At 49.9% G+C, this 18792-nt stretch overlaps 1 protein-coding gene across 1 annotated transcript; it reads left to right on the top strand.

Moving 5' to 3' along the window:
• Positions 1-8: 8 nt before the first annotated feature.
• LOC142913313 (adhesion G protein-coupled receptor L3-like) lies at positions 9-18629 on the top strand. Its single transcript, XM_076060846.1, has 5 exons — positions 9-45; positions 3986-4257; positions 11411-11978; positions 18558-18592; positions 18624-18629. Exons 1-5 carry the CDS (start codon positions 9-11, stop codon positions 18627-18629), a joined length of 918 nt encoding a protein of 305 aa, XP_075916961.1.
• Positions 18630-18792: the final 163 nt, after the last annotated feature.

The raw sequence follows: 18792 nt of genomic DNA, 5'->3' as shown, positions 1-18792 counted from the left end.
ACCTCGCGATGCCCCCCACAGCCTTCGACAGGCTGTGGGGGGCAAGTGCTCACAGGCTGTGGGGGGCAAGTGCTCGTAGCGAGCGGCACGACGTGAAGGCCGCTACGGCGTACACGAGGGGGCGTGGGTGGAGCGGGCGGGCGGCACCACCACGCCCGGCCGCCTTTATCTCCCCCAGTTGCCAGCGATGTTTTACTGCACACCGCACCGGTCAAACCAAAGGGTGGAGGCCCGTGACGGGTTTAAATAATAATCGCCACTGCTGTTGGGCTCACGTAAGCACGAATTTAGTTTGGGGTTACCGGGTTCAAAGGTCGGCGTGCTAATCGCTTGCAGTCCACCACTGACCCCGTACACTTTTTTATTGTGTGCACCTGGCACTCCGCATCCGTTATTCTATCACGCTGCGGCTATCGGCAACTTAATCCGGGTGCATTTTTTTTTCTATTTAAAGCTTTCATGACTGCAAGGATTCATCATCTTCTTTGGTTCTTTCGGTAAAAGTCACTACGTAGAATGAGAATAAAATATTAAAATAACACAATAAAATTCTCCACAACGCAAGCGGGCCGTCTTCAGGGTGAAAGGTACAGACCTGTCGGGACGACAGAGCTTCAATGAACGGTGTTAAGATTCGTAGCGACTTTTAAAGTGAGGCACCTTGACAAAGGGGTTTACATATCAAATAGCTGAGGGATTAGCTTGTGACTGGTCACAGGAATGGCAATGTTAAAGTCAAAACCTACACATCCACAGAGGCACCTAGTATAAATCAAACAGGAGAATTTAGCATTGAAATAGCTGAGTGATTAGCTTGTGACTGGTCACAGGAATGGCTATGTTAAAGTCAAAACCTACATATCCACAGAGGCAAACTAATCCGGGTGCCTTTTCCATTCCGCCTTGCGGACTGGAAGATGTTCGGCGTGATTACGAAACGCACAAGCGCACAAACGCACGTGCGTACCACGCCGAGCTTGAGGTAATGCTGTCAAAACCAAACAATTCAACTGTGCGTGCGCTCACCAAAAGTTATTATAAAATCGAACCGACGGGTTCCCAACAATTTTCCGGGGTTCATTGACGGCGTGGCGACTATGTGACATCATCGTTGCCACGGTTCGCGTAATTGCCGACCGCGTTTCTGGCGTGGCCGTCTGCGCCGTGCGTTCATAAGCCTCGGAGACTGCATTGATTGCAACCGGAACTAACGCTGTGCTAAATACGAGCGCCTCAACGAATATTGGGAAATCGTCCCATTGTGAAATTTGATGGCGTATCGCGAAAAAATGTTTTGCGGCAATCCCAGTAACAACACCTTCAGTCGAAATTCGTTTAGGCTAAGCCTTGGCGCATCCTGGGAAACCCCACAATCCTCTGCATGCCAGCTGTTTCTGTTGCAACAGCTGAATTGCCTGTGTCCACGACGGGTTTTATTTCACCCGAGTATTTACAGTGAGGGAAAAAAAAGTATTTGATCCTCTGCAGATTTTGTACGTTTGCCCACTGACAAAGAAATGATCAGTCTATAATTTTAATGGTAGGTTTATTTGAATAGTGAGAGACAGAATAACAACAATAAAATCCGGAAAAACGCATGTCAAAAATGTTATAAATTGATTTGCATTTTTACGAGGGAAATGAGTATTTGACCCCTCTGCAAAACATGACTTAGTACTTGGTGGCAAAACCCTTGTTGGCAATCACAGAGGTCAGACGTTTCTTGTAGTTGGCCACCAGGTTTGCACACATCTCAGGAGGGATTTTGTCCCACTCCTCTTTGCAGATCTTCTCCAAGTCATTAAGGTTTCGAGGCTGACGTTTGGCAACTCGAACCTTCAGCTCCCTCCACAGATTTTCTATGGAATTAAGGTCTGGAAACTTCTTGAGCCACTCCTTTGTTGCCTTGGCCGTGTGTTTTGGGTCATTGGCATGCTGGAATTCCCATCCACGACCCATTTTCAATGCCCTGGCTGAGGGAAGGAGGTTCTCACCCAAGATTTGACGGTACATGGCCCCGTCCATCGTCCCATTGATGTGGTGAAGTTGTCCTGTCCCCTTAGCAGAAAAACACCCCCAAAGCATAATGTTTCCACATCCATGTTTGACAGTGGGGATGGTGTTCTTGGGGTCATAGGCAGCATTCCTCCTCCTCCAAACACGGCGAGTTGAGTTTATTCCAAAGAGCTCCATTTTGGTCTCATCTGACCACAACACTTTCACACAGTTGTCCTCTGAATCATTCAGATGTTCATTGGCAAACTTCACACGGGCATGTATATGTGCTTTCTTGAGCAGGGGGACCTTGCGGGCGCTGCAGGATTTTAGTCCTTCACGGCATAGTGTGTTACCAATTGTTTTCTTGGTGACTATGGTCCCAGCTGCCTTGAGATCATTGATGCCAGTTAAAAAGGGTAAAACCTATTACTATATCCTCCCGTGTAGTTCTGGGCTGATTCCTCACCGTTCTCATGATCATTGCAACTCCACGAGGTGATATCTTGCACGGAGCCCCAGACCGAGGGAGATTGACAGTTCTTTTGTGTTTCTTCCATTTGCGAATAATCGCACCAACTGTTGTCACCTTCTCACCAAGTTGCTTGGCAATGGTCTTGTAGCCCATTCCAGCCTTGTGTAGGTCTACAATCTTGTCCCTGACATCCTTGGAGAGCTCTTTGGTCTTGGCCATGGTGGAGAGTTTGGAATCTGATTGATTGCTTCTGAGGACAGGTGTCTTTTATACAGGTAACAAGCTGAGATTAGGAGCACTCCCTTTAAGAGTGTGCTCCTAATCTCTGCTCGTTACCTGTATAAAAGACACCTGGGAGCCAGAAATCTTTCTGATTGAGAGGGGGTCAAATACTTATTTCCCTCATTAAAATGCAAATCAATTTATAACATTTTTGACATGCGTTTTTTTCCGGATTTTGTTGTTATTCTGTCTCCCACTGTTCAAATAAACCTACCATTAAAATTATAGACTGATCATTTCTTTGTCAGTGGTCAAACATACAAAATCAACAGGGGATCAAATGCTTTTTTTTCCCTCACTGTAACCGACGTGCGACGATGAATCAGTCGATGTATGCCACACGCTAAGCTCCCGATGCACATGCCACATGTGCATGTTTAAGAAACGCGATCGTTCCCTGTGGACATTCAGCTTCATCAGGCTCTGCTGCGATGCAGACGGCACCCATGTTAACATACGCCCATCAGTACACGCATGCAAACGGTGGCGGGGTGTCAACTTCCTCGCCTGGTATACAGGAGGTCGTGGGTTCGATCCCAACCCTGAGGCTTGTATACTTGGAAGCTTGCACGTTAACCCTGTGGTCATGTGGAGTTCTAGAATCAACGTCACGTTCTAGAATCAACGTCACGCATTGCGAGTATTTGGACACTGCTGTGCATTTCCACATGATAAGAAACTTTCGTTGATCTGTCATTTGTGTGGCCAAGTTGCTTCGGCGAAAGAGTTTCGTGGCTCAGTGGGCCTTACCTGCTCAAATATTAAAAAAAAGTTTAAATTTTTTTATTTAAAGCTTTCGTGACTGCAGGGATTCATATTCTTGGTTCTTTCGGTAAAGTCACCACATAGAAGGGAAACAATAAAATAAAAAAAATATAAAACAATAAACTTCTCACGACGTTTCGACTGCAACACAAGAAGCAATCATCATCAGGTGTGAAAACCACAGCAAGAAAATTTGAAAAAAGTGGCGGTTATTTTTTTTCAAATTTTCTTGCTGTGGTTTTCACACCTGATGATGATTGCTTGTGTTGCAGTCGAAACGTCGTGAGAATTTAATTGTTTTATATTTTTATTATTTTATTGTTTCCTTTCTACGTGGTGGTGACTTTACCAAAAGAACCAAGAATAAAAAAAACGTTTTCAGTTGATAGAATATCAACTTAGGGAGCAGCCGCGAATCCCTGACCCGACCGTTCGTTCATTCGTCTGTCCCTCGTTTTCCCTGGGCAGTCTTCCCGTGCCCGGGCAGCGTCCTCCTCATTGGCGAGGCCTCGCACCTCCTGGAGGCGAAGCAGCAGGCCGGCTCGTGGTGCCGCGACTCGCTGCAGGCCACCGACAAGGTGTACGTCATGCCGTGGACGCCGTTCCGCACCGACAGACTCGTGGAGTACGCCTCCCTCCAGGACATCCTGGCCAGGCGACCGCTCACCAACTACAAGCTGCCGCACCGCGTCGACGGCACGGGCTTCGTGGTGTACGACGGAGCTGTGTTCTTCAACAGGGTCGGTGCCCGGCGCCGGGGGGGGGTTTCCGCGTGAGCACCAGTGGGATGATGGACGGCAGATGGCGGTAGGGGCGGTCGGGGCGCCCCGGTGGAGAGATGTTAACTACCTCGTTTAGAATCCACACGCTTTTAGAGTAATTGGCCGCTATTACTTTGCCACGTGAGAAGCCGCTTGGTTGAGCTGTCATTTTGTGTGGCCAGCTCGCTTCTGGAAAAGAGCTGTATGGCTTGGTGGACCTTGCCTGGTACGACAGAGCCGTGATGATGATGACGATAGGGGCCGTAGGGGCGGCGCGGTGGAGAGATGTTCACTACCTCGCCTGGTATACAAGAGGCCGTGGGTGAAACCACTTGGCAACGTCGCCCCTTCCCCCTACTGGCAGCGTATATACCCGTCTGTGAAATGGCGCCTTCATTCGTGATGGCCCCTGCGGTTCTCAGATTGGCGCGAATACCAAATGTGTTGAATTATTAATCGTGTTCATTACCCGAAGTATAGGACGGCGGTGGGGAGAGAGCTTTTGCCAGAGGGCCGGATAGAACTTTGATTTCTCTTTCCAGGTGGGGGCACCCACACATACGCTGACACTAAACTTTTATCAGGCTAGGGACTGTTGCAATGACTGGTGGAGAGATATTTTTATTATTTTATTGTTTCCCTTCTACGTGACTTCACCGAAAGAACCAAGAATATGGTGGAGAGATGTTTACGACCTCGCCTGGTATACAGAAGCTCGTGGGTTCAATCCCGACCCTGACGCCTGCTGCTGTATATTTGGAGTTTGCGTGTTCTCCCCGTGGATTTTTCCTCTGGGTCTTCCGTTTTTTTCCCTCCACGTTGAGAATCGACGTCACGCGTTCAGAGTATTTGGCTGCTGTACATTTCCACTCCGTTGAGCCATCATTTAGTGCCCAGGTCGCTTCTGAAAAAGAGCTATCCCGGCTCAGTGGTCCTGACCTGTACAATAAAAATAGTTAATAGTTTTATAGTTTATAGACTGAGCTCAGAACTCCAGTAAACATTGCAGTTGCTGAATGAATTAACTGGGGAGCGAGAGCCCTCCAGTTGTGAGCTTTCGCCACTAAGTGGCGGTGATGTCACCACGACGCTTGTGCCAGGCCATGTGCACCTTGAGGCCACGTGAAGTGTCGAATGCCCGCTGGCAGGAGGTCACGGGGGCAGACCCAGGTGCCATGGGTCGACTGACTGAGATGACCGAGATGACCGGCTGATGCACCACCTGTGCCCCCTACTGTGCCAACTTGCTGTGTTTTAGCCACCCGGCGCTCCGCTCGTTGTTGTGAGCGTCGCTCCTCAACCCTCTGCTGTTGTTGGAGGGCGACTGCCTACAACTGCCCAGTAGCGTCCTTCACGAGCCTCCTCCACAGAGGCCGATCTTGACACCGCTGGTACCAGTCATCGGCAAGTCCACCCAGCTCCACGTCCTTCTGTACCACGTCACTCCATCTCTTCTCTAGCCCGTGCCGCACCCGTTTAGCCACCTCGATCCGGCCGAACAAAAGCTATTTGGGCATGCGGTGATTGGGCATGCGGGCTATATGGCCCAGCCAACACAGCGTTGCCTGCCGGAGGAGCTCACCGATGGGACTTTGTCCAGATCTTTCGAGGATTTGTGAGCTCCTCACACAATCCAGCCTGGTTAAACCCAGGATGGATCGTAGGCAGGCTAGCCTAAATGTTTCTAACCGGCGAAGATGTTCCATTAGGGGGTTCCACGTTTCGCAATGAATTAACTGGGGAGCGAGAGCCCTCCAGTTGTGAGCTGTATAGACAACAACAACAACCGCCTTTCGCCACTAAGAGAAGGAAGGGCATGACTGTGGCCGAGAAGACCCGAAGCTTCTTGCGGAGTGACAGACCAGGTAGCTTCCACACAGCTTTATGCAACGATGAAAAGATGATGCCGCTCGACTGATTCGGAGTGAGACCTCTGCTGTTAAACCGGAGCCGGTCATGAGCACACTGCCCAGGTATGGGAAACTCTCCACTCTCTCCACAACTGCCCCATCACCGATTGGGAGTTGTGGGGGTGGAGTGTCCGATGGTACAAAATACCCAGGCAGGTGCTTAGTTTTGGTGGGGCTGATGGTAAGGCCCCACCTCTTCGTGGCACACTCAAGTTTCAGCAGCAGCGCCTCCAATTTCTCCTCTGAGTGAGCTGCTATTACCAGGTCGTTGGCATACATAACGTGGTTGACCAATAGGGAGCCATCCCTTGACCGCACCCGGGCATCGATCAGCCTCCCATTCTACCTGTACCAGATGGAAATTCCTCGGGTACAGCTACTGAAGGCTTCACGAACTACGTGGTCGAAATAGATGTTAAATAATGTCGCACCTCAAGGTGTACAGGGAATGGCTCTGACTCCCGGCCACGTAGTTTTACCCGGGCCCGCTCACCATCATGATCATGAGCAGAGGCTCAGGGATTCCGAAAATACGAAGAACAACCCAGAGCCCAGGCCTACTGATGGTATCATAGGCCTTGACCAGGTCAATGGAGCAGAGATGTAGGTCTTGTTGGAATTCCCTACACTTCTGCTGTAGCACACGGGCAGAAAATATGGCATCTGTTCAGGACCGCCCTTTCCTGAAACCGCATTGGAGTTCCACCACCCTCTCCTCAGTGTGCCTAGCAAGGCGATGTTGAATAATCCTTGAGATTCCCCTGTAGCTGTTACAGTCTGTGCGGTCCCCCTTCTTAAAGAGGGGGACCACCAGGGCATCCTTCCAATCCTGCAGAACCCATCCAGTGGTCCAGACTGTTGTTATGATGTCATGTAGGGCAGTCTGTGCACAAACGCCACCCTCCCTCAGCATTTCGTTTGGGAGATCATTTCTGCCCGGTGCCTTTCGTGGTCTCAGGCTCTGGATCGCCTTCAGTACTTCCTCAACAGATGGCACCTCAGCCAGCCACTCACAGGGGGTGACTTTTTCCTCAAATATTTGAGGCACCGCAGCCTCAGCAGGGTCATCTCCACTTTGTCCCATGATGTTTTCCAGGCTGAGGGATTCCCCCTCCCCCAGGACCTCACAGAAATGCTAAGCAAATCTGCAAACCTGTTCCTGGGGGTCGGAGATCGGATCACCGTTTTTTCCCCTAATGATGGTAATAGGTGTGGTGCTGCAGGTTACTTTTTTGATGGAGTTAAATAGAGATTTGTGATCGCGGGCCATTGAGGCAGACTCCATCTCCTCAGCAACCCGCGACCACCACCCATCCTTGCAGCGCCTCACGGCTCTCCGAACCTCCGAGCGAAGGCTGCGGTAAGCCTCCTCATTCTCCGACGTGGGATGCTGTAGCCGATGAGCGTGGGCCTGTCGCTTTTTCTCAACCATCCTGAACACCTCCTCTGTCAGCCAGGGTCTCTGGGGAGGTCTGGACCGCGTACCCAAAGCAGCCATACACACACAAAGATAAAGATCCCCCATATAGCCTTAACAGACTGTAGGGGCAAGTGCTGTTAGCGAGCACCTATGAAGGTCTGAACGGTACACGAGGGGGTGGGTGGCCAGCACCACGCCCGACCGCCTTTGTGTCCCCAGTGGCAATGTTTTTATCCACCGCACCAGGTACTCATTTGAGGCTGAGTCGACCTAGGGGAGGCCCAGGACCGGTTCAGATAATCGTCACTGATGGTGTTGGCCGTGAGCGGGAATCGAACCCGGGTCACCGGGTCACCGGGTTCGTAGCGCAGCGTAGCGCTAACCGCTACACTACCGCTCCCACACACACGCACACACATACATACACACACTCAGACACTCGCACTCAAACACCTTTGTACCTTCACCTCCGCTCTCCCTCACACACTGTGAGGAGCGCCCCCACGCACTTCACTTGTGCTCATCAAAGACCAAGATCCCCTGTAGAGCCTTCAACAGACTGTTGGGGCAAGCGCTGTTAGCGAGCAGCACCTATGATGGGCAGACGCAGCGTACGAGGGGCTGGTGTGGCCCACACCACCACCACCACGCCCGGATCTTTCATGCTCACGCCTTCACCCACTCATACACGCACACACACTCACACTCTCCTCTCACGCTCACCTTTCCTCTCCCCACCCCCTCTCCCTCACACACTCACTCACCTCTCCCCACACACCCACCTCTCCCCACACACTCACTCACTCACCTGTCACACCCACACTCACCTCTCCACCACACACACACACTCACTAACCCCCCCCCCCTCTCACTCTCACCTTCCCTCTCCCCACCCCCTCTCCCTCGCTCCCTCTCCCTCACACACTCACTCACCTCTTCCCACACACTCACCCACCTCTCCCCACACACATCCACACTCACTCACCTCTCCCTACACACACGCACTCACTCACCTCTCACACCCACACTCACTCACCTCTCCACCACACACTCACTCACTCACCCCTCACACCCACACTCACCCACCTCTCCACCACACACACCCACACTCACCTCTCACACCCACACTCACTCACCTCTCCCCACACACGCTCACTCACCTCTCACACCCACACTCACTCACCTCTCCCCACACACTCACTCACTCACCTCTCACACCCACACTCACCCACCTCTCACACTCACACTCACCACACACACACACTCACCTCTCACACCAACACTCACCCACCTCTCCACCACACACACACTCACCTCTCACACCCACACTCACTCACCTCTCCACCACACACACACACTCACCTCTCACACCCACACACACTCACCCTACTCTCCACCACACACACACTCACACTCACCCACCTCTCCACCACACACACACTCACTCACCTCTTACACTCACCTCACCACACACACACACTCACCTCTCACACCCACACTCACCCACCTCTCCACCACACACACACTCACCTCTCCCCACCCACACACACTCACCCACCTCTCCACCACACACACACTCACACTCACCCACCTCTCCACCACACACACACTCACTCACCTCTCACACCCACACTCACTCACCTCTCCACCACACACACACTCACTCACCTCTCCACCACACACACACTCACCTCTCACACCCACACTCACTCACCTCTCCACCACACACACACTCACCTCTCACACCCACACTCACTTACCTCTCCACCACACACTCACCCACCTCTCCACCACACACACACACTCACCTCTCCACCACCCTCACCCACCTCTCCACCACACACACACTCACTCACCTCTCACACCCACACTCACCCACCTCTCCACCACACACACACTCACTCACCTCTTACACTCACACTCACCTCACCACACACACACACTCACCTCTCACACCCACACTCACCCACCTCTCCACCACACACACACTCACCTCTCCCCACCCACACACACTCACCCACCTCTCCACCACACACACACTCACCCACCTCTCCACCACACACACACTCACTCACCTCTCACACCCACACTCACTCACCTCTCCACCACACACACACTCACACTCACCCACCTCTCCACCACACACACACTCACTCACCTCTCACACCCACACTCACTCACCTCTCCACCACACACACACTCACTCACCTCTCCACCACACACACACTCACCTCTCACACCCACACTCACTCACCTCTCCACCACACACACACTCACCTCTCACACCCACACTCACTTACCTCTCCACCACACACTCACCCACCTCTCCACCACACACACACACTCACCTCTCCACCACCCTCACCCACCTCTCCACCACACACACACTCACTCACCTCTCACACCCACACTCACCCACCTCTCCACCACACACACACTCACTCACCTCTTACACTCACACTCACCTCACCACACACACACACTCACCTCTCACACCCACACTCACCCACCTCTCCACCACACACACACTCACCTCTCCCCACCCACACACACTCACCCACCTCTCCACCACACACTCACCCACCTCTCCACCACACACACACTCACTCACCTCTCACACCCACACTCACTCACCTCTCCACCACACACACACTCACACTCACCCACCTCTCCACCACACACACACTCACTCACCTCTCACACCCACACTCACTCACCTCTCCACCACACACACACTCACTCACCTCTCCACCACACACACACTCACCTCTCACACCCACACTCACTCACCTCTCCACCACACACACACTCACCTCTCACACCCACACTCACTTACCTCTCCACCACACACTCACCCACCTCTCCACCACACACACACACTCACCTCTCCACCACCCTCACCCACCTCTCCACCACACACACACTCACTCACCTCTCACACCCACACTCACCCACCTCTCCACCACACACACACTCACTCACCTCTTACACTCACACTCACCTCACCACACACACACACTCACCTCTCACACCCACACTCACCCACCTCTCCACCACACACACACTCACCTCTCCCCACCCACACACACTCACCCACCTCTCCACCACACACACACTCACCCACCTCTCCACCACACACACACTCACTCACCTCTCACACCCACACTCACTCACCTCTCCACCACACACACACTCACTCACCTCTCCACCACACACACACTCACCTCTCACACCCACACTCACTCACCTCTCCACCACACACACTCACTCACCTCTCACACTCACACTCACTTACCTCTCCACCACACACTCACCCACCTCTCCACCACACACACACACACTCACCTCTCACACCCACACTCACTTACCTCTCCACCACACACTCACCCACCTCTCCACCACACACACACACACTCACCTCTCCACCACACTCACCCACCTCTCCACCACACACACACACACTCACCTCTCACACCCACACTCACTTACCTCTCCACCACACACTCACCCACCTCTCCACCACACACACACACACTCACCTCTCCACCACACTCACCCACCTCTCCACCACACACACACTGACTCACCTCTCACACTCACACTCACCCACCTCACCACACACTCACTCACTCACCTCTCACACTCACACTCACTCACTCACCTCTCCACCACACACACACTCACTCACCTCTTACACCCACACTCACCTCTCCACCACACACACACCACACTCACTCACCTCACCACACACTCACTCACTCACTTAACCTCTCCCTGCCACCCACGCTGCGCACCGTCGCAGGAGCGAACGCGCAGCGTCGTCAAGTTCGACCTGCGCACGCGCGTCAAGGGCGGCGAGGCGTTCATCCCCAACGCCAACTACTACGACACTTCGCCCTACCGCTGGGGCGGCAAGTCCGACATCGACCTGGCGGCCGACGAGCGCGGCCTCTGGGTCATCTACGCCACGGAGCAGAACCACGGGCGCGTGGTGGTGAGCCGCTTAAATCCGCGCGCGATGCGCGTCGAGGCCTCCTTCGAGACGGCCTACGTCAAGCGCTTGGCCTCCGACGCCTTCATGGCGTGCGGCGTCCTCCACGTCCTGCGCTCGACTTACGAGGACGACGGCGACGGAGGGGCGGACGCCGCTGGAGGAGGAGGAGGAGAAGGAGGGGGGACGTGCGACCGCATCGACTACGTGTACGACACCGACTCGCGGCGGGACGCTCGCGTCTCCGTCCCGTTCCCCAACCCGTTCCGGTTCATCACGTCGGTGCAGTACAACGCGCGCGACCGCGCCCTCTACGTGTGGAACAACCACCACGCGCTGCGCTACGCGCTGCGCTTCGGCACGCGGGACCCCGCTGCGGGTGAGCGGAAGGGTGTCGGTGGGGTTGGTTGTGGGTTGGGGGGAGCGGGGGGGGGTGTGGAAGAGTGGGGTGGTGGGGAGCGGTTGGATTGGAGTTTGAAAGTCCGCTTTGTCTTCTTTGGTTCTTTCGGTAAAGTCACGTAGAATGAGAATAAAATAATAAATTGATAAAATAAAATAACACAATAATATTCTCACGACGTTTCGGCCACAACACAAGCGGCCTTCATCAGGTGAAGGGACGAGACTGTCTGGTAGGACAGCGCTGGAGTGGAAAAAAGCCACGTTCAGATCACGACCTTTAAGCTGTGTCAGAAGAAACAAAGCGCCTTGACTATGGAATTAGCATATAATTTAGCATTGAAATAGCTGAGTGATTAGCTTGTTTAAAGTCAGAGCATACACATTCACCGAGGCACCTAGTACAAATCAAACAGGAGAATTTAGCATTGAAATAACTAGGCGAATTTAGCATTGAAATAACTGAGTGATTAGCTAGTGACTGATCACAGAAATGGCTATGTTGAAGGCAAGGTCTACACATCTGAGCTATTCACAGTAACTGGGTATACAATACAATGTTTAATGAATACTATATAGTGAACCAATAAAAAACTAAAATATAAATTACCTTAATGTTATCAATAAACTCTATATTCTCCAATCAGCTAAGCTACCAACAATAAGTCGTTATATATCACAATGCTATATGGCGAAAAAATGGGTGGATTCTTACCCTCAACTTTAGCAACACGGATAGCTACGGGCCCCGTTCAGACGGACGAGTTCATCCAAGGTCGGAACAGAGGAGGGGGAGAGAGACAGCTGCGAGGCGCTATTATACTCCATGTTGTAAACCATACCATTAACCGTGGTGTGAGAGGTATTAAGAGTCAATGCTGGTGAAAGAGCTGCGGTCTGAAGATCATCGTAAAATACAATTAATTAAGAACGGAATTGGTTTAAAACATCTTTCCAATGGTTACTAAGCCAGAATCCATCTTCTCGGTTGAAATTGTCTCTGTGCTTGTATATGTGAATGGCCTCATGAACGAATCTCTCATGGTAGCCGGTTGGTTTGCAAAGAACCTCCGTCTTGGAGAAGTCAATGTCATGTGAGCCCACTGAATTATAACAGTGATCTGCCATGGCAGAGGAGTTCGTCCTACCGTGTTTCAAGTCTGCTTTATGTTCACGGATGCGGTCCGAGATATGTCGTTTGGTTTCTCCAATGTAGCTACTACCACAGAGGCACTTTAGTTTGTAAATGCCCGGGTACTGTATGTCTGGAACAGCATCTTTTACAGATGGAACTAGATCACGGATTTTATGTATTGTGTTGAATCGGACCTGGATCTTGTGTTTATTCAGGATTTTGGAGATCTTTTTAGTGACCCCTGCAATGTAGGGTAAGGTGAAGGTTTTGAGTGGCTCCACAAGAGGATCCTTCTTCATGACTGGAGTGATGGCTTTGCGGATTGTGTAGTCGGAGTAACCATTAGCCCTGAGAGCCTGGTGTACGTGCTTGAGTTCACTGGTAATGTGTTCCTGGTCGGAAATGCATTGGGCTCTATGGTATAGAGTCTTGATGAGGGAGTTCTTCTGGGATGGATGGTGGTGGGAATCCGGTTTCAAGTGAGCATCTGTATGGGTGGCTTTCCTGTAGACAGAGTGGCTCATTGAACCATCATGTCTCCTTTTAATTAAGACATCCAAAAAGGGTAGTTTGCCATCTTTTTCGACCTCCATGGTAATTCTGATGGCTGGGTGTATGGAATTGATGTGGTCGCGGAATTGGTCTAGAGCAGGCTGGCCATGTGGCCAGATGACAAAGGTGTCATCCACGTACCTCTTCCATAAGGTCGGGCGTAGAGTGGCAGTCTGGATGGCGTCAGTTTCAAAATTTTCCATGAATACGTTGGCTACAACCGGAGATAGGGGGGGGGCCCATTGGGGTGCCCTCAGTTTGTTTGTAGAAAGTTCCATTCCAGGTGAAGTATGTGTTGGTTAAGCAATGTCTCACCAGGGGGGGTACATCAGTGTGCAGTCCTTGATGAACCAGGTCTTCAATGATAGCGATGGTGTCAGGTACCGGGACTTTGGTGAACAAGGACACCACATCAAAACTGACAAGCAGGTCGTCTGGAGACAGGGAAATGCCTTTGATTGTCGATACCAGGTGAGTAGAATTTAGTACCGCAGAGGTGGTTTTTCCAGTGAAAGGTCGCAGTATATCAGCAAGAAAACGTGCCAGTTTATAGGTGGGGGAGTTGATAGTAGAGACGATGGGACGAAGGGGTGTATCTTCTCTGTGTATCTTTGGAAGGCCATATAATCTTGGTGGTCTGGCAGCAGAGGGTTTCAACGAGAACTGTTTGGTCTCATCAATTAATGCTGTTGAATCAGAGATGATTTTGTTCGTTTTGGTAACCAGGCTGTTGGTGGGATCTCTTTTTATTTTTGTATAGCTGCCATCGTTGAGTAGTTCTTGAATTTTGTTGTTATATTCTGTTTTGTCCATGATGACAGTGGCATTGCCCTTGTCGGCTGAGAGGACGACAATATCATCCCTCTTTTTTAATTGAGATAATTCAAAACGTTTGTCTTTGCTGATGTTGCTGGGTGGCAACTTAGCGTTTTTGAGGGTTGCAGCGATTTCAGATCTTGCTATGTCTGCAGCGATGGGACTCAAGCCCTTGAGTGCAACGTCGACATGGGCAATGATATCATTTACCGGTAAGTGTCTCGGTGTGACAGCAAAGTTTAGACCTTTAGCTAAAACGGATTTCAGACCATCAGAAATGGAACTGTTACTGCGATTAATTACGACTTTGTTGACGTCTATCTTTTCGGTGTGTGGGTCCGATTTTTAGCTGGAGAGGTGATTAAATTTGGAAATCAAATTGTCCCTACATTTGGTCGACATAGTGGCAGCCGAAGAGGTAGTCATATTGTCTACATGTTCCCAATCCGATGTAGAAGAACTCCCTCATCAAGACTCTATACCATAGAGCCCAATGAATTTCCGACCAGGAACACATTACCAGTGAACTCAAGCACGTACACCAGGCTCTCCGGGCTAATGGCTACTCCGACTACACAATCCGCAAAGCCATCACTCCAGTCATGAAGAAGGATCCTCTTGTGGAGCCACTCAAAACCATCACCTTACCCTACATTGCAGGGGTCACTAAAAAGATCTCCAAAATCCTGAATAAACACAAGATCCAGGTCCGATTCAACACAGTACATAAAATCCGTGATTTAGTTCCATCTGTAAAAGATGCTGTTCCAGACATACAGTACCCGGGCGTTTACAAACTAAAGTGCCTCTGTGGTAGTAGCTACATTGGAGAAACCAAAAGACATATCTCGGACCGCATCCGCGAACATAAAGCAGACTTGAAACACGGTAGGACGAACTCCTCTGCCGTGGCAGATCACTGTTATAATTCAGTGGGCTCACATGACATTGACTTCTCCAAGATGGAAGTTCTTTGCAAACCAACCGGCTACCATGAGAGATTCGTTCATGAGGCCATTCACATATACAAGCACAGAGACAATTTCAACCGAGAAGATGGATTCTGGCTTAGTAACCACTGGAAAGATGTTTTAAATCTTTTCTGTTCTTAATTAATTGTATTTTTACGATGACCTTCAGACCGCAGCTCTTTCGCCAGCATTGCCTCTTAATACCTCTCACACCACGGTTAATGGTATGGTTTTACAACATGGAGTATACTAGGGCCTCGCAACTGTCTCTCTCCCCCTCCTCTGTTCCGACCATGGACGAACTCGTCCGTCTGAACGGGGCCCGTAGCTATCCGTGGTGCTGAAGTTGAGGGTAAGAATCCACCCATTTTTTCGCCATATAGCATGGTGATATATAACGACTTATTGTTGGTAGCTTAGCTGATTGGAGAATATAGAGTTTATTGATAACATGAAGGTAATTTATATTTTAGTTTTTATTGGTTCACTATATAGTACTGTGAATAGCTCAGATGTGTAGGCCTTGACTTCAACATAGTCATTTCTGTGACCAGTCACTAGCTAATCACTCAGTTATTTCAATGCTAAATTCGCCTAGTTATTTCAATGCTAAATTCTCCTGTTTGATTTGTACTAAGTGCCTCGGTGAATGTGTATGGTCTGACTTTAACGTAGCTATTTCTGTGAGCAGTTACAAGCTAATCACTCAGCTATTTCAATGCTAAATTCTATGCTAATTCCATTGTCAAGGGGTGCCTCTGCGGATGTGTATGATTTAACTTAGCTATTTCAATGCTAAATTCTATGCTAATTCCATTGTCAAGGGGTGCCTCTGCGGATGTGTATGCTTTAACTTTTAACATAACTATTTCTGTGACCAGTCACAAGCTAATCATTCAGCCATTTCAATGCTAAATTATATGCTAATTCCTTTGTCAAGGCGCTTTGTTCCTCTCACACAGCTTAAAGGCCGTGATCTGAACGTGGCTCTTTCACTCCAGCGCTGTCCTACCAGACAGTCTCGTCCCTTCACCTGATGAAGGCCGCTTGTGTTGTGGCCAAAACGTCGTGAGAATATTATTGTGTTATTTTATTTTATCAATTTATTATTTTATTCTCATTCTACGTGACTTTACCGAAAGAACCAAAGAAGATGAAACATTGGGGTAATTTATATTTTAGTTTTTTATTGGTTTACTATGTAGTATTCATTATATAGTGTAGTGTATACCCAGTTACTGTGAATTGCTCAGATGTGTAGGCTTTGACTTTAACATAGCCATTTCTGTGACCAGTCACAAGCTAATCACTCAGTTATTTCAATGCTAAATTCTCCTAGTTATTTCAATGCTAAATTCTCCTGTTTGATTTGTACTAGGTGCCTCTGTGAATGTGTATGCTTTGACTTTAACATAGCCATTTCTGTGACCAGTCACAAGCGAATCACTCAGCTATTTCAATGCTAAATTCTATGCTAATTCCTTTGTCAAGGCGCTTTGTTTCTTCTCACACAGCTTAAAGGTCGCGATCTCAGCGTGGCTTTGTTCGCTCCAGCGCTGTCCTCCAGACAGTCTCGTCCCTTCACCTGATGAAGACCGCTTTGTGTTGTGGCCGAAACGTCGTGAGAATTTTATTGCGTTATTTTATTTTATAAATGTATTATTTTATTCTCATTCTACGTGACTTTACCGAAAGAACCAAAGAAGACCCATAGACTACTCACACAGAGACCCATAGACTACTCACATAGAGACCCATAGACTACTCACACAGAGACCCACAGACTCACACAGAGACCAATAGACAACTCACACAGAGACCCATAGACTACTCACACAGAGACCCATAGACTCAGACAGAGACCCATAGACTCATCACACAGACACCCATAGACTGCTCACAGAGAGACCCATCGACTCACACAGAGACCCATAGACTCATCACACAGACACCCATAGAATACTCACACAGAGACCCATAGACTCACACAGAGACCCATAGACTCATCACACCGAGACCCATAGACTACTCACATAGAGACCCATAGACTACTCACACAGAGACCCATAGACTCACCACACAGACACCCATAGACTACTCACACAGAGACCCATAGACTACTCGCACAGAGACCCATAGACTCATCACACAGACACCCATAGACTACTCACACAGAGACCCATAGACTACTCACACAGAGACCCATAGACTCACACAGACACCCATAGACTCACACAGAGACCCATAGACCACTCACACAGAGACCCATAGACTCACACAGACACCCATAGACTCACACAGAGACCCATAGACTACTCACACAGAGACCCATAGACTACTCACACAGAGACCCATAGACTCACACAGAGACCCATAGACTCATCATACAGACACCCATAACCTACTCACACAGACACCCATAGACTCACACAGAGACCCATAGACTACTCACACAGAGACCCATAGACTCATCACACAGACACCCATAGACTACTCACACAGACACCCATAGACTTCTCAGACAGAGACCCATAGACTCACACAGAGACCCAAAGCTGATGTAGATGCTACTGGTTCTTCACGTTCTGCAGATGTAGATGCCACTGGTTCTTCACGTTCTGCAGATATAGATGCCACTGGTTCTTCACGTTCTGCAGATGTAGATGCCACTTGTTCTTCACCTTTTACAGATGTAGATTACACTAATTCTTCACGCTCTGCAGATGTAGATGCCACTGGTTCTTCACGCTCTGCAGATGTAGATGCCACTAATTCTTCACGTTCTGCAGATGTAGATGCCACTGGTTCTTCACGTTCTGCAGATGTAGATGCCACTGGTTCTTCACGTTCTACAGATGTAGATGCCGCTGGTTCTTCACGCTCTGCAGATGTAGATGCCACTGGTTCTTCACGTTCAGCAGATGTAGATGCCACTGATTCTTCACGTTCTGCAGATTAGATGCCGCTGGTTCTTCACGCTCTGCAGATGTAGATGCCACTGGTTCTTCACTGTCTGCAGATGTAGATGCCACTGGTTCTTCACGCTCTGCAGATGTAGATGCCACTGGTTCTTCATGTTCTGCAGATGTAAATGACACTGGATCTTCACGTTCTGCAGATGTAGAGGCCACTGGTTCTTCACGTTCTGCAGATGTAGAGGCCACTGGTTCTTCGCGTTCTGCAGATGTAGATGCCACTGGTTCTTCACGTTCTGCAGATGTAGAGGCCACTGGTTCTTCGCGTTCTGCAGATGTAGATGCCACTGGTTCTTCACGTTCTACAGATGTAGATCCCACTGGTTCTTCACGTTCTGCAGATGT

This window comes from Petromyzon marinus, unplaced genomic scaffold (assembly GCF_048934315.1).
Source record: "Petromyzon marinus isolate PM22_M1 ecotype Great Lakes invasive population unplaced genomic scaffold, UKy_Petmar_22M1.pri1.0 PM_G_Scaffold_24, whole genome shotgun sequence".
Taxonomy (NCBI): Eukaryota; Metazoa; Chordata; class Hyperoartia; order Petromyzontiformes; family Petromyzontidae; genus Petromyzon; species Petromyzon marinus.
This window is presented reverse-complemented; position numbering and strand designations above follow the sequence as displayed.